This window comes from Argopecten irradians, chromosome 10 (genome assembly GCF_041381155.1).
Source record: "Argopecten irradians isolate NY chromosome 10, Ai_NY, whole genome shotgun sequence".
Classification (NCBI taxonomy): Eukaryota; Metazoa; Mollusca; class Bivalvia; order Pectinida; family Pectinidae; genus Argopecten; species Argopecten irradians.
In genome coordinates, this window is record NC_091143.1 from 20,406,251 (window position 1) to 20,422,970 (window position 16,720).

A 16,720-nucleotide genomic window follows, 5' to 3' on the forward strand; every position below is an offset into this window, starting at 1 on the left:
ATATAAAAATGTATACTGTCTGTTGTATACGTGTATGTATTAAGTTTTTGATAAGAAAATTGATAAATATAAAAAAAAAAAATTCTGTTATTTATAAAATATTTTGGATCAGTTAATGTCATTTAATATGTAAACAATCGTATTGCATAATTATACAGTCTATTGCTCGGTGGTTTGTTGCTGGGTTTTTTTTCTAATATTTTCAAATGTCCTCATTTGTTTTCACAATTGCAGTACAATGTTTGACCAAGTTAGTTATTTTTGTATGTCCTCATTTTGTTTGCTGGATACTAGCATTATTTTGTAGTCTAATTTCTTTTAAATCAGTCCCCACTTGATTTCCCTAAAGGTGATTCAATAATATCAATGATATTAGGGATGGTGAATCCCTCCCTTGATTTCCCACACTTGATTTCCCTCATTTGATTGCCCAATAGGCATTGTGATGTATTTTAGGTTCATATTAAAGTGAGATTACATGTCTAAATACTTTTTCTATATTTTGACAATTTTTGATGCTACTGTTTCTCTAAGCTAAATTATACCAGCACTGTTGATCAGTGACCAATTCTCCTCTAATAACCTTTAACTTTGTCATCAATCTGATTGATTTCCTGATTCCCACTAAGTTCCATAGAGAATCTGATAACATCTCAGAAGGGGTCAAATTCTGGCGACCTTTTAATACAGGCCAATTAAATAACTGCCTCCAAATTTCTTGCTACAGTGGAAGAAACAGTTTGTAAAAGTGTCAGAATAATATTTCTCTCATACCTTTATGTGTAATACTGGCTGGTCCAGGGCAATACACCTATATCACCTGAAGCTGTATTGCATGGCTACCCATGCAATAAAGCCATGGCGTCAACAAAATTGCTATTTTCTAGGCACAATTTTAACAATTTCTTTTTGAAATTAAGCTAAATTTTACTTTAAATGATACAAACAACGGGATCTGCGTTTAAAATATCATGCAATTTTTCAAGTATGGAGATTTGACTTGCAGTCGCGGTTTTTTTTTCAAATTTATTTCAAGATGGCGGAAATTAATAGAAGTAAAATTGCAAGAAAATGTCGAGGTATGAGAGAAAAATACTCTTTCATATGTGGATATGAAGGATAGGGATATTCTACCCTTTGGATCACAAAATGTTGTAAAACCCTCTGCAAGCCTGATCAGGTTTTACAACATTGTGTGACCCTCGGGTAGAATATCCCTATCCTTCATATCCACGGATGAAAGAGTCTTATAGTATAACACTTACCCTCCACCCAAAATCAGAGTTATGCCCCTTTGTTACAAAATTATTACTTCATCAAAGGAACTTCCCCCGTTTGTCTGGGTAGTATTACACCGCTACCTTTCAAAGTAATCCCGCGTCGACAGTAAACTTTAGAAGGATTACAATGAAATTTGGTGGCAATATTCCTTCTATAATATAGATTTGAAGAATTTGTATCGAAACAAGATTTCTTTCCCAAGTAATGACCCAGGCTATATGTAACAAGTAAATTTAATGTATATGTATGCATTTGATATTTAAGTCATGTAGAAGTATATCATATATTTGTATTTAATTATATCACATATAAACCGCTGTTGTCCATTGTTTTTAGGTATCATGCTTTGGGCCAGACGCAAATGTTTCACAGATAAATGTGTTTATCTTTAGAAATATTTTTACAGTGAAACAGCCCAGTTCTGCAAATTATTTTGGAACATGTATTAAATATTGATATTGTATACAAATGCAAACACACCATACTTTGATAGATATCATTTAACCACCAGAAGCAGCTCTTCATTTCTGAAGAGGTGTTAATAGAATTATAGAAACACCCCTATTAATCTTATTATAATGGGAAAACCCAAATATGTGAATTTGTAATTTTAAATTAGTGAAGTTATCATTTATAAACACAAACACTAGTACATGTATATAGACCAATACATACCTAATATGATTGATTCAGCAAAAGTTCTCTCAAAAACTTTTAACAGAGTTATTTACTTTTGAAAGTGAGAAATAATTAACAGAGTTATCTACCCTTGAAAGTGAGACAAAAGTAGTTAACAGAGTTATCTACCCTTGAAAGTGAGAAATAAGTAATTAACACAGTTTTCTGCCCTTTAATTATTGATAATAATACTTGGTCTAGTACTGGTTTCCTTTTTATTGCAATATTTTGATCAGTCCTTCCTCTTTGGTGTTTTTTTTTTATATACATTTTTTTCCAAATGTATGAAATAGTGAGTATTTGTTAGGTTTCACTAGCAAAAATTACATACCAATGAATACTACAGGTGATGATAACTGCTCATAAGGAAAACTAGCTACGTGTCATATATATTTATGTTATTTACTTTCACATAGCGATATACCGGGAACATTTATATGCTTTGCGATATGTAGAAATTAATTTTTTTTTTTTAAATTATTCATATTTCTTCTAACTGTAAAAACGTAATAGTTAGGCGTTTTACACAATACATGTATATAAAATTGAAGTTCTATCAGATGTGGTCTTGAATTACAATTGTAATTTAGATTATTTAGAAAAGGCACTTTATTTTATCTTTTTGTTATTCAGAATTATCTAATTTTGCATAGAGATATTGATTGTTTTGTCATTTCTTTGAGAAAACAATTTTTGATTTATTTATCACATAAAACTCCTAATGTGCTTGTGCAGTGCTTCTAAACAAGGGGATATAAATCAGACTATGGCTTTTATTATAACAGTAATATGTCATTCATTTGCAAGGAAAATTGTTTTGTTAAATATATTTTTGGATGTGGTTATTGTGATTAGAATACAACTTTAATACATACATTTTATTTGCATTGCTGTTGAAATCTGAATGTTTTGGCATTGAGTTTTTTCTGCACAATATCATAAGAAAAATACAATATTTAGAATATTTACATTTGTAGAATAAATGGCATTTCCGTACAATTTCGTATTATGAATACTGACTGGTTTAAGGGCTGAAGACTGATGGTTGATTGTTTGGGCTATGCTAAAATAAGTAGGTTAATTGTAGCATAGTGCAAAAGATAAAATTGTAATTTTGATTGTGACTTTTTGTATGTTCCATTGTTCCATTTATATAATCAGGCTTTAGTAGGAGAATTACTTATTTATCATGTGACTTTTTGTATGTTCCATTGTTCCATTTATATAATCAGGCTTTAGTAGGAGAATTACTTATTTATCATACATATCAAATGCAATTGTACTTGGGTAATTTAATGCTTGGATTTCAATATTTCCAGTTAAAATGGTGTCCCTCTGTATATCGGTAATTTGAAGAAGAAAAAAAAGGGGGGGGGGTGTCTTTTTCATTTTCTATGCTTAAAAAGGATATGGGAATGGCATATTACAGTGTATAAATGCAAACACAGTGCTATTCCACTGGTGAAAATATTTTAACTCAGTAAAGTTTCTTTTGTCCAAACAGTGGAATAAATTGATTACAATGCATGAAACTCTTCTGAGCAGAAATGATACAAAATATATATCAATATGGTATTTCTTCAATAATTATATTTGCAGAATAATGGAAAATGATTTTGTGTTCATTTATTGTCGTTGTAATGTTACAAAATTGTACTTCTTTTAATTAAACTTAGCTTGTGTTTATATCATTTGATAATGGAGATTTCAGTAAAACGTCCATGTCTCCATGGATATTTTCATTTGAATTATTAATTTATGTATTGTTGCCCATTCCAAATTCATGTTTTCTAAATTTCAATGTGAACAGTAATGTTTGTGTATATGTTGTGTTGGTTCAGATTTAACAACAACAGTTGGTTCTTTCAATAAAATTACTTGAAGCATTACTGGCATGCCTTTGTTAATTATTTTCATATGATATGTTGAAAGTACTGTTGTCATAACAAGTAAATTTCTATTTACTCAGAAATCAAACCCTTGCAAAAATATTAAAGAAATAAATTTATTATATAAAATGTCTTATAACTGTATATTTTCTTTCTGACTTAACTATATATTATTCATTAAAACTGACACCATTAGTATCATAACATCTTTAAAGATGCTTCACTGCCGATAGAGCATAAATGACATTCATCATTTGAATAATAATTGGTGTTTAATCATAAATACATATATGTCTAATTAACACAAAAACTATAATAAAATAATTTATTTTACCTTTGGTGCATGCGCAATCAGTATTTCATTGCATATAGGGTATAGTGACACAGATTATTTTTCGGGATGCAATTAATTATTCCTTTATATTTATAACTTATAATTAGTGTAAACTTATATATAATTAGAAGCTCAAACTTTTCAATGGTGGTAATGGTGTAAAGTAAGTATTGATAGTGAAAAAATTACCATTTGTATGTATGCATGTAAGGATTTAGATTTCATACCTGACTTAGTAGACTGTTACTGCCAGTAATCTGATCAAAAGCCTAAGCTTACTTAAGCTTGTTGTTGGTTTTTTTAATTTGCAACTACAACTTTGTAAATTTTAGTAGACTAAAACATTTTCTTAGACTTGCAACATACATTTTATAGAATGAAAAAATGAATTAAAAAACGAAGAGGGTGATGATTATCATTTTGGAATAAACGAAAGTCTGCAACTATAAGTAGGCCTATTTAACATTCAAATAGATCTTATAAAAACAAGGGCGTGCCTAATATTAAATGGACGCTTAAATTAAGATAGACCTGAGTTCCGTGGGTTAACATGAACAAGAAAAAATGCCATTCATTTAAATTCGTTTTAGAATTCTTGGGGAAACTACAAATGAGGTATAGATACAATACAGCAACGTTAGTCCTGTGGGTACTAGGCCTAACAGTAAACAGGTCATCGACTTTCGTTTCAATGTCAGTGACAAAAGGAAATTGTTTGTGTTGTGTAATAGAGCTACATGTGTACAATGCATCCATATTGAAAAAAATCGTTTGTTTTCGGTATAATGCTATAAAGTAAGCTGAAATACAGCAAAAATAAACAGTTTAGGCCTACTTGTTGAGTGCCTGTAGGCCTAGTAAGAAACTGTCAGTTGAGGGGCTCTTACCGAAACCGAGGCTGGACGATCGTCTTTTCCCGAGGAATGGTTTTGTGTTTTTATTCTCGAATTCGATATTGCATTGTGACAAAAGTATGGAGGCATACATTATGACATTGCGAATGCATGAGAAGAAATAACTAATCTTTGAAAATTAACTATATAGTTTTTTATAAATGGTCGGGAAAGGGTTATTTTGAAGTATTTTGATACTGAAGATGTGTTTGAACGAGCATTTTTTCATAAAGAAAATACTTCTATTGTAAATTAATGTCTAAATGTGGAAGTAATAAATATATTTTCAGTAAATTTATTGTCTTCATTCATTGTTTGTTGCTTGAAGATATATGATACTGTGAGATATTATGGAAAAATCATGCAATAAAAAGAACAACAAACACAATTGAAGTCAAATTCGCCGCCATTGCAAACTTTTTGTCGCGACTTAGAGGGTGTCTTCAACCAGGTTCGAGCAGAAACTATAAATATGATACACCGTCTTGCCAACGTCACTTTTGATATTGCATCAAAACAAAATGGTACGCAGTCCGAAGAAACGTTCGAGGTCAAGGAGCAGAAGTAGGAGCAGGAGCACCTCTCCTTCTAAAAGGAGGAGTCCTAAGAAGAAGGTGTCAAAGAAGTCTGCCCCGAGCCCCAGGAGGCCACGCACAAGATCTAGGAGCAGAAGTTCTTCTCCTAAGAAGTCTGCAGCAAAGAAGTCTGTTGCTAGTCCAAGAAGACCACGCACAAGATCTAGGTCTAGGAGCAGGAGTAATTCCCCTTCAAAGTTTGTTCCAAGAAGGCCACGCACAAGGTCCAGGAGCAGGAGCGCCTCCCCTGCTAAGGTCGCATCACCGGTGAAAAAGAGCAAGAAGAGCCCAAAGAAGAAGGTAGCGAAGAAGGCAAGCCCAAAGAAGAAGCCGTCAGGAGGAGCCAAGAAACCCACTACCTTGTCGATGGTAGTAGCTGCTGTCAAGGCCATGAAAGATAAAAAGGGATCATCCGCCCAAGCCATCAGGAAATATGTAATGGCTAATTACAGCAAGTACCTGACTGCCAGCAGAATAACATCATCTGTGAGAATTGCTTTAACCCGTGGACTGAAGACTGGCGCCCTTGTGAGACCGAAGGGATCAACTGCTACTGGAGCAACAGGGCGATTCAGGGTTGGAAAACCAGCACCAAAGAAGAAGGCAAAGAAACCCAAGAAGGCTAAGAAACCTAAGAAGAAGAAGGCAAAGAAACCTAAGAAGGCAAAGAAAGTTACTAAGAAGACCAAGAAGGCGAAGAAATCTCCAAAGAAGGCAAAGAAGGCGGCAAAACCGAAAGCAAAGAAGCCAAAGAAGTCTCCTAAGAAAAAGGTCGCTAAACCAAAGAAAGCTGCCCCGAAGAAAGCTGCTGCAAAGAAACCCGCTCCGAAGAAAGCTGCTGCAAAGAAAGCTAAGAAGTAAAGAAGCTGTTTTATAGTTCTAGCTAAATCCAAAGGCCCTTTTTAGGGCCACCCAACTTGCCCAAAAAGCACCAAATTACTTCGAAAATAACGCCCTAAATCCATTCGATATTAAATCTCCCCTCATTTGAATTTCATCCCTTGTTGTGTAGCAGAACATGGCTGTTTTTGAACGCGTAAATTTATAATCTACATTATGTATTAATGAATATCGCTATCCATTGAAGTTTACTACACAGCATAATGTGTAATCATCATACTAACCCGTAAACTTAGACCCATTACAATATATTTGACTACAGATAATATTATAATGTTACATCTGTATTCATATCATAGTGTGAAAAGTTAAGAAAAGACTTGGGACCACTGAAGCTTACCATAAAGCATCAAGTTACTTTGAAATCAACTCAAATTTAATCAATATTTTCCTTATTTCAATTTACATTATATGTTGCTGTGTTCATTTCACTTAGTTTATTTCATTTGGTGAGTACAATATTATCTAAACCGTGTCCAGAATCTCCCACAAATTACTGTTTAATGACGTTGCCCTACGCATCCTGGGTTTATATAAAAAAGACAACCCCTTTGATGTTTCTTCATGGTTTTATTAAAATGCTTTTCCCGTTCTCAAATTGATAAATTGAGTGACTTGTCCGTGTATTGGATGTAACTAATCTGTTCATTTTTGTGAGAGGATTCAACGAACGGTTTGGTCTACTTCCCTACAGTATGTCCGTGAGTATACATGCACATGAATTTTACCACCATTTTATAAAATTATTCCGTTTATATAAAGTGTTTTATTGTTAGTCTAAAATAGTTCACAGATGAAGATGCGCCCATGACCACTATATGTGTAACACTCGGAAATCGGCTAAACTAAAATTGGTGGTTTGTAATTGAAGACAATGAAAGGTACGATTGTTTTATGCCAATATTGACGATATCATGGTTCAGTATGTATAAATAAGGAAGCGTAGAACGTTCCGATAAAATTATGATCACACACTCATAATCAGTTATCATCATCTATACTTGTTACTAAAATTATTTGTTGTCAAATTAACATCCTAAAAATACAGTGTTTGCATAATGGCGGCACGTCATTTAAAATATCCAATTATAACCATTTTATTTATTCTACATTATTATGTTTCATTGAAGACAAAATTATATTGTAACGTCATCATAAACTAAAATGCATCCTTTTTACGTGGCGTCATATATTTGTTTCACCGTCGTTTGTACTACATGTAGAATCCTAGATACTCCACATCCGTCTATGATACAGTATAATATTACGTTTTAGTTATGGACAAAACGATTCGTATTATGATAGCGTTTTTTATGGCATGTATGTAAATGTATCTATCAATTATAATGTTTTTATTTTATTTTTTCATCTTCATCCAATGCATGTAAACTTTAGATGATGTCACTTTTCACATTTAGAATAATTCTACAATTTCCATTTGTAATTTTGTCGTTATATAGGCTAACGCAACAAGCAAATTTAGTGCCTTTCTCCGGATATCCTGTTCCGCCTTCCGTATAAACATTTAGTTTTGAGTTCAAAGTGCACGACAATCAATATTTGCAAAGGCCGCATCAGATGAACGGTCGCCTCTAATCGTCTTCCCGGGACAGTTGACATTCAGTTATACCATTTATCGTAAGTCTGCGTGTACTGTTGATATAGAATTCATGTTTTGTGAACATTATACATGTACGGCACTTATCACCAAAGAAATAATTGCACACTTCACAACTTGCTTAGTTGGTCTTCGGCACATTTGATGTTTGTCAGAATGACATATGTCAGTTTAAATACTTATACATGTTGTTGGAATGCTTTTATTTTAAAATTACAAGATATATGTTTATTTTGTGTTTCGTGGCCACGTTATTTGTGGCTCCCATCAACTGCATTTTAATTACCATAGATCTGTAGGAACCTCGCTTTGAAAACGAAACTTGACCCCTTTCAACAACTTTCGTTTTGGTCAATTTATAGTTTTATGTTCTATTTTCCGCATATTTCATACACTTGTGAGCTATTATCGCGTCAAACAAAAGTAAATATATTAAAATGGAGGAAAATCAAAAGATATATGTTTGTATATATATCACAGAAATTAAAGGGTAATTTTTAACAAAAACGTTAGTTAAACATGAACTCTCGAATTTGTACAAACACTGTTACTAAAGGTAGGGATTAAAACACTATCAGATAAGTTTAATGTACATGTATGCTTACATAGCGAAAAGTAAAAATTGAGAGATTATACACTAATAAAATGTGAGTTAAAGGGAAGCATTTTAATTTGGGATAGAAAAAAGCAATATCAAGACCATATTATATAAAGACAAAGTGTCATAAACATACATTTTGTAGACTAATGATAAACAAAAAAGCGTAAACATTACAAAGTTTTTGCAGATACATATAGTGTATACACAAGCTGCATAATACAGGATAAAAGATATATGTAAGTATACCCAGGAGAATTTCAAGACAGCAAAGCATGACACGAGCGGTTATTCTGCAAAAGACAGACAAATGGCACTCTGACAAATTTTGCCGTCCCAGGTGTGGATAAGTCTTTCAAACTCTGAAAAGTTTTCAACTCTTCGGAATTCATTTGGAAGACTGTTCCAACCAGAGCGGCCTCAAAAGAAAATGATTTATGACCATACTTAACCGTGTTAGTTCTTTTGATGTCTGCTTTTCTGTCTTATCCGAGATAGAGACACATTAAGAATATACATTTAATTTTAATTTATATACTGCAGTCTCCCAACCAAAACAAAGATAAAGTGTACATTCTGACATAGTTCGAGTAAACACATAATTAACTGTACCTTTGTAACTGTTGGAGCATTAATCCCGGATATACAGACCCTGATTTAATTAATTGATTTCACCTACAGAATGTATTTATACATAGAATTGACCATATAAAAATCGTCCATCTGTCACAAATCTTCCATCCGACGTTCAGAGCTACACTGTATGTGACGTCATCACAGCTAGGCAATAATGGATTTACTCTTTGAAAAGAATATCATTAAAGATGCTCCACTGCTTACAAATGGTATTTTTTCACTATCAAACACAGGAGCAGAGGATTTAGTATTTTTCTTCAGTTACAAATGTTATTTTCTTTACACCATTACCACATTTGAAAAGTTTTAGCTTCATGTTAAAATTGCAAAATATAATTAATTGCATCCTGAAAAAATTCTGTGGCACTATATCCTATATGGAATTAAGTACTGATTGCGCATGCACCAAAGGCAAAATAAATTATTTTATATTATTTTTTGTGTGAATTATACATATATATACACGATTAAACACTAATTATTGTTCAAGTGATGAATATCATTTATGCTCTGTCGGCTGTGGAGCATCTTTAATATTAAAGATGCTCCACCGCTGACAAATGTTATTATTTCACTTTCAAAAACAGAAGCAGACGATTTAGTATTTTTCTTCAGTTACAAAAGTTACTTACTTTACACCATTACCACCTTTTAAGAGTTTGAGCTTCTAATTTTACTTCAATTTTAAAATATGAAAAATAATTTATTGCATCCCGACAAAAATTCCGTGACACTATATCCTATATTAAATGAAGCACTGATTCACATGAACCAAAGGCAAAATAAATTATTTTATAATATTTTTTTGTTAACTAGACATATATATACACGATTAAACACTGATTATTGTTCAAATGATGAATATAATTTATGCTCTGTCGGCGATGGAGCATCTTTAAATCTGATAAAATCGCCAAAAGATGGACTTCTTTAATACCAAATAAATAATGATCATTTTGGAATTACTTTACAACTTTTAAGTTTATTTTGTGAATAACAGATGGCGTTGAAGGGTATCCGAGTGGTGGAGTTAGCAGGACTAGCCCCTGCCCCGTTCTGTGCCATGATTTTAGCTGACTTTGGTGCCAAGGTGGTTCGTGTTGACAGGGTAAGAGAATGAACAATATGTATAGGTTATGTACATTCCAGTTCCTGACTAGGAATTAAAGCTCAGTCTCCATCATGAAAGGGTTCTATATACCGATTGAGCAAAAGAAGGATGCTCCATTCGCTGAGTACCAAAGACCATACTTAATACTATATACAAGCCTATGACACAGATTCTCTCCTTAAATACATGCGATTGCACATGCACTGATTTTAAATCAGTCATAATCACCCCAGGCCTCAAAGATTAATGACCATCTGTTTTTTGTCTTGCAATGATGTATTACTTATTGTTCATTAGTTACTGGTATATGCAAGTGAGAGAATCTTAGTTGACTGTGATGCAGCTTTGATTCCTTGACTTGTAATTGGCCGATAAATTTAGGAATAGACTCTCAAATGTATGGTCATTACTGAATTTGGTACATGTATACAAGAGCTGAGGGGAAATATTTATTTATTTTGATAAGGAATAATCTGAATTTCAGCAATATCATAATCTATACAGATAGGAATTTTCAATTATCATGATCACTCAATTGTACATTTTGTGAACATTATTCTTTGCAAACTTGTTTTGAAATGGAAATCGCAAAATTTAATAGCTACAAAAGAAATTTGGCTTACAGTTATACTTTGACTAAGTATGTATCTCTTTCTGATTTCATATGGAAACAACAAGGGCATTCATAGACTGAATGAGTGTATCGATAAACGACAACAAAAAGAAAAAGAGCTCATTTTAACAGACAGATGATTAGGTCTAGGTCATTTAAGCCGTGCAAACATTTTTAATGTTCTGTTTTATTATTTGCAAAAGGTCAAATCACAGATGGGAACCGACAGACTTGGACGAGGTAAACAGTCTGTGGCGGTGGACCTTAAGAAGAAGGACGGAGTTGAGGTAGTCAGGAGGATGTGTTCCAAAGCTGATGTTGTAATAGAGCCATTCAGGACAGGTATTTTTATCAATTCATCTGGTAACTGACATTGGGATTATCAGAAAATACCTACCATATTTGACTGAATAAGTGCTCCCATTCCAATTTAGCACAGCCTATCCCTTTTGAGACCTTAATTTGACTTACCTCAAATTAAATGCAGACTGAAAATATGAAAACTGTGAAGGTTTCTTTATTGATTTCTTTCGCAGATTGAGTATGGCTTACTTTGTGCAAGTATTTTATGAAAAGCTCATCTAAATTTGATTCTATTTATCGCATGCTTATTTTTAGCCCACCATCATCAGATGGTGTGCTATTCAAATCGCTTTTCGTCCGTGGTCTGTCCTTCCTTCCGTCCGTCCGTCCGTTAATAATCCTTGTTAAAGCTATTTCTCAGAAAGTGCTGAAGGGATCTTCTCAAATTTCACATGTAGGTTCCCCTAGGGCCCTAGTTGTGCATATTGCATTTTGTGACCAATAAGTCAACAAGATGGCCACCAGGCAGCCATCATGGATTTTGATATTTAAAGTTTGTTATCGCTATTTCTCAGAAAGTCCTATAGGTATCATTCTCGAATTTCATATGTAGGTTCCCTTTGGGCCCTAGTTGTGCATATTGCATTTGGAGACTGATTGGTCAACAAGATGGCCGACAGGTAGCCATCTTTGATTTTGATAATTGAAGTTTGTTAGTGTTATATATCTCAGAAAGTACTGAAAGGATTGTTCTCAAATTTCATTTGTAGTAATATGTAGTAAAAGTTTGAAAAGCAGAGGAAAGATCCTCTTTCCATTGTCAGACATAGATCATTCATTGGTGGTCGCCAAGATCCCTCTTGGATCTCTTGTTAAAATAATAAGCTCCTTTTGGCACAGTTATTTGGTCGAACACAGTACCATGTATTTTCTTATTCTGTATTTGCATATCACAGATTTATCTGCCCTTGCGAGTAGGCATTGATTGTGACGTCATATGTTTGCGAGCTTAACGGCATACTTTTCAGAGTAAACGAAAACTGCGCTCACAAAATAATGACATAGCAATCGATACCTACCCTCAAGGGAGCTAACTCAGAATGTGATATATTATAATACATTGTAGATGCATGTATGGTATGGATAATTATGATCACATTTCTTGTTTAAATTTGTAGGTGTGATGGAGAAGTTGGGTCTGGGACCAGACAGACTTTTGTCAGACAACCCTCGTCTGGTATACGCTAGGCTGACAGGGTTTGGTCAGCAAGGACCATGGTCAGCAAAAGCTGGACATGACATCAACTACATTTCTCTGGCTGGTATGTACCCTGTTTTTATGAATCCGTGATATCATACATTAACTTGTTTAAGCCAAAACTAGTGTTTGGCTGCTGGATCTAAACATAAAGGTGTCGTTGGCGGTATGCTTTATTTAGGTATATCTCTATAAAAAGGGCAAGAATTTTACTATTACACAGATAACTAATGATAACTCAGACATTACTGCAGTATCCCATAACAGACGCTTTTCACACACATTGCATACATGGGAGGCTGTCCTAATTACCTTTAGAGCTGTTAATAGGATGTAAAACCTAATCAAACAACCAATCAACAAATAAGGAATTTTACCCCCCTCCCTCTCAAACGAGATAAAATAAAATGCTCCTAATGTAATGTTGACCACTGTTAAATTGTGTTGTACATATACCCTGAATACTTTTTACTGATCTTTGATAGTAGCTCAGTCTTCATGCACTGTGCAGTTTACTGGTAACAAGTAGATTTAGAATATTAGGATGGAATATAGCAATAAGTTTTCAAATTTGATTATTAAGTTATGTTGTAAAATATACCACAGCCTATTCTTGTTTTAGATATATTTTGTCAAAGAATAAATCCTCGTAAGGTGGGAAGCATGGATTAATGTTATAAAGCTTTGACAATTTTTCACAAGTGAAAGAATTGACACTCGCATGAAAAATACAGATATAACAGAATTCTGTAAAATTCTTACCTTGCTACATAACTGCCTGGTTTGCAGGCATACTGGGACAACTAGGAAGAAAGGGAGAACGGCCGTACCCACCAATTAACCTGTTAGCAGACTTCGCTGGAGGTGGTCTGACATGTGCCTTTGGTATCGCCATGGCTCTGTTTGAAAGATCAGTATCGGGCAAAGGTCAAGTGATTGATTCCAATATGGTGGAAGGCTCTGCCTATGTCGGTAGGTAGTTATTACTGAACAAGCTAGTAGTGCTGTGTATCACAAGGTATGCGATGGTATGATACATATCCCGATACAGGGTTCACAATACGATACACAATATTTTGATAGACAATATGAGATAACTTGCTGAAAAAGATAATTACATTATCTAATAAAAATCAACAATGACAGAGATTTCTTGACTTGAGTTTTATCCATTTCCCATGTTCCGTTTACGGTTACTAGATTTAGTAGTAGACAGAGACTTGAAATAAGACCAGGAAGCAGCCTTATAGGCCATAGTGTTTTGCTCATAACAAATATTGCACACAATGCATCAATGCACTGCTAAGAGATGCAATACATTGATGCATCAATGAATCATTACACCTCTACAAGCTTGTGTATGCATGTATGATATCCATGTACCATTTATAGTCAAACCTTCTTAATTGAATGTGAATTAATTTGTGTAAACAAGGACCAAGTATATAGAAATGACAACTGGAGTTTTTGGAAAGGTATTTTTACACCTTTCGATGTCTTTAAGTTTCCAGTTTTCCAATAATCGAAACCATAACAACAGCACATTTTTTCTTCTGTATCTGTGATAGAGTAAAACACATTTATAACAGACCTATGGTGAACTGCACAATATTACTGATATAACAAACTGCACGCTTGTTACAGACATCTTATAGGAAAATTGAGCAATAAATATTACAGGTCTATAACCATGAATTTGTTGTAAAGCGTTTTTGTTATCAACATGATTTTCTGTATTAAATTGAAGAGTAATAACTTACTCGCTCTAGAATCTTTACTAGGAGAAGTGTTCTGTAGGAGTCTAAAAGAGACTGGAATGTAATAAAAGTGAAAATTTCTTTATTTCCAGGGACATGGTTGTTCAGTTCGCGAGCTATGCCCATTTGGGGTAAAGAAAGGGGAGACAATGTACTAGATGGGGGATCTGCCTTTTATGATACGTATGAAACCAAAGACGGGAAATATGTGAGTGTCGGCCCCCTGGAACCACAGTTTTTCAATGACTTAGTGAAAGGTAGGGTTCACAAGACTTTAATAAACATAATTTAGTTCAATTTGATAAAGAGCTGTTACCTGTTTGAATTAAATTTCTGTTATGAAATTTTAGTACCAAAGTTAGATTGGTTTACCATGTATTATATAAAAGGAAAAACGATTTTCTGATACAGCTGTGTAATATTGATATAATGTGTGGACAAGTTGAATGGTTAGTCTGAGAGATCAGTGTTCATATTTTTCTTAATTAATTAAATTATAGACATTAATATTAATTATTAGTATTAATTTTGTTTATTAATAAAAAAAAAAAAAAATTCTGTAAAACCAAATGAATAAAATAATGATTTTCAATTAATATATTCCTGTATTGCGTATAATGTTCATAATTTATTATCACCCAGGCTTGGGAATGAGTGAGGAAGTTTCACAATTCGATGACCCGGCTGAAATGCGACAGAAATTTAAGAAAGTATTCCTACTGAAGACTCGTGACGAATGGGATGTTGTTTTTGATGGTCTGGACGCTTGTTACAGTCCGGTATTGGACTACAATGAGGCACCACTTCACCCACATAATGTACATAACAAAAGTTTCCTCAAGGATGCCAAGGGACGATATACACCAGCGCCGGCTCCAAGACTATCCCGTACCCCAGGGGTAGACCAGGTGTACCCTACGCCGAGGATAGGTGAAAATACATCGGAGGTGTTACAGGAAGTTGGCTTCTCACAGGCCGAGATCAGCAGCTTCATCCGTGATTGTGTGGTAGAGGACAATAAAGGGTCATCTAAATTATAGTTAGAGAATGGATTTGTTGTGTACCATTACTATAAACCAAGTGATTTTATGTTGTATTCTCATGTCAAACAACTTTTCTTGGTAAATTAATTTTACAATTTAGACTTATTCTGATGTCTCCGTGTTTTAAACTTTTCCATTCTGATGGTAATTATATATACAAACAAAAATAGATATACACTACAATCAGTTGGTTTATAGTATAATTTTGTCTGATATGATAGAATTGTAAGCAATATTTTAATGTTAACTAGATGTTTTCTTTGTTTGCTTATAATCAGAATGTATGAATTTGAAAATGACCATTCTTGGTAACCCAGGCGATATCTGTAAATGATATACTTCTGACACTTACCGAGGATGGATAGTACTAATATTTCATAATTTTGAATGATTGGAGATTTTATATTTATACCTTAGAATGATGAGTGAGAGAGAGTCTGAAATAGAAAGAGTATGAAATCGAAGATAGAAAATAGATGTCCATATGTATATATCTATGTGATTGGTCTTAGGGAGACACTTTAAGCCACTTACAAACTGTAAAGACTTTTGCTGTGATACTATCAGTTACTATATAAATACATACTTGCATCAATTGTATGTAGCAGCATAGCTCACCTGTAAAACTTTTTGAATAATGTGGACAGCAGTGTCACACTATTAATGAAATACAATGTAACATTCTGTGATTTTATACATGTACAAATTAAAAAATGGAATTAAGATGGTAATAGCATGAAATTCTATCATAAATCATGTCTCGTAATATATTTTCATTAGGGTTTGGCTTTGAACTGAATTTATTCAAAATCTTCTGTTCAAACAAATACCGATTTTAAAGAGAATCAACCCTTTTTGTTGACTTGAAAATGAAATAATGAAATATTCTCTTTTTACAATGTATGGTATTACAATCAATACAGATAAAGCCATATATTCTAGTTTTCATAACCTGACTATTAAATCTCTTATCAAACTATGAATCTTCTTGATGAATGGTTGTGACTAAATTGTGGTGAAGTACTTTATTATTTTACCATGGCCTATTAAAAATAATGTACATTAATTTGTTTTATGTTGTTACTGTTATAAGAGGAACATTTAGTGCAGAGAGACCGAACAAGTTCAATGATTTTGGACTACAATTCCTGTACTATTTCCAGCATTGACTTTCTCATTGTGTCAATAATGTAAACCCAACTAAAAAAAATTTGTATATTTTGTGAAAATTTT

At 33.3% G+C, this 16,720-nt stretch overlaps 2 protein-coding genes and 1 long non-coding RNA gene across 3 annotated transcripts; all 3 read left to right on the forward strand.

The window, feature by feature from the left end:
* The first annotated feature begins 7 nt into the window (after positions 1-7).
* LOC138333362 (uncharacterized) lies at positions 8-3,848 on the forward strand. Its single transcript, XR_011209975.1, has 2 exons — positions 8-3,120; positions 3,192-3,848. It is a non-coding gene; the product is annotated as an uncharacterized lncRNA (long non-coding RNA).
* A 1,738-nt stretch (positions 3,849-5,586) lies between these two features.
* On the forward strand, positions 5,587-6,567 carry LOC138332760 (sperm-specific protein PHI-2B/PHI-3-like). Its single transcript, XM_069280728.1, has one exon. It carries the CDS (start codon positions 5,597-5,599, stop codon positions 6,509-6,511), a length of 915 nt encoding a protein of 304 aa, XP_069136829.1. The 5' UTR covers positions 5,587-5,596; the 3' UTR covers positions 6,512-6,567.
* A 1,463-nt stretch (positions 6,568-8,030) lies between these two features.
* LOC138333363 (alpha-methylacyl-CoA racemase-like) lies at positions 8,031-16,553 on the forward strand. Its single transcript, XM_069281706.1, has 7 exons — positions 8,031-8,188; positions 10,403-10,510; positions 11,330-11,468; positions 12,608-12,751; positions 13,477-13,659; positions 14,537-14,701; positions 15,087-16,553. The coding sequence occupies exons 2-7, from the start codon at positions 10,403-10,405 to the stop codon at positions 15,482-15,484; spliced, it is 1,137 nt and encodes a 378-aa protein (XP_069137807.1). The 5' UTR covers positions 8,031-8,188; the 3' UTR covers positions 15,485-16,553.
* Positions 16,554-16,720: the final 167 nt, after the last annotated feature.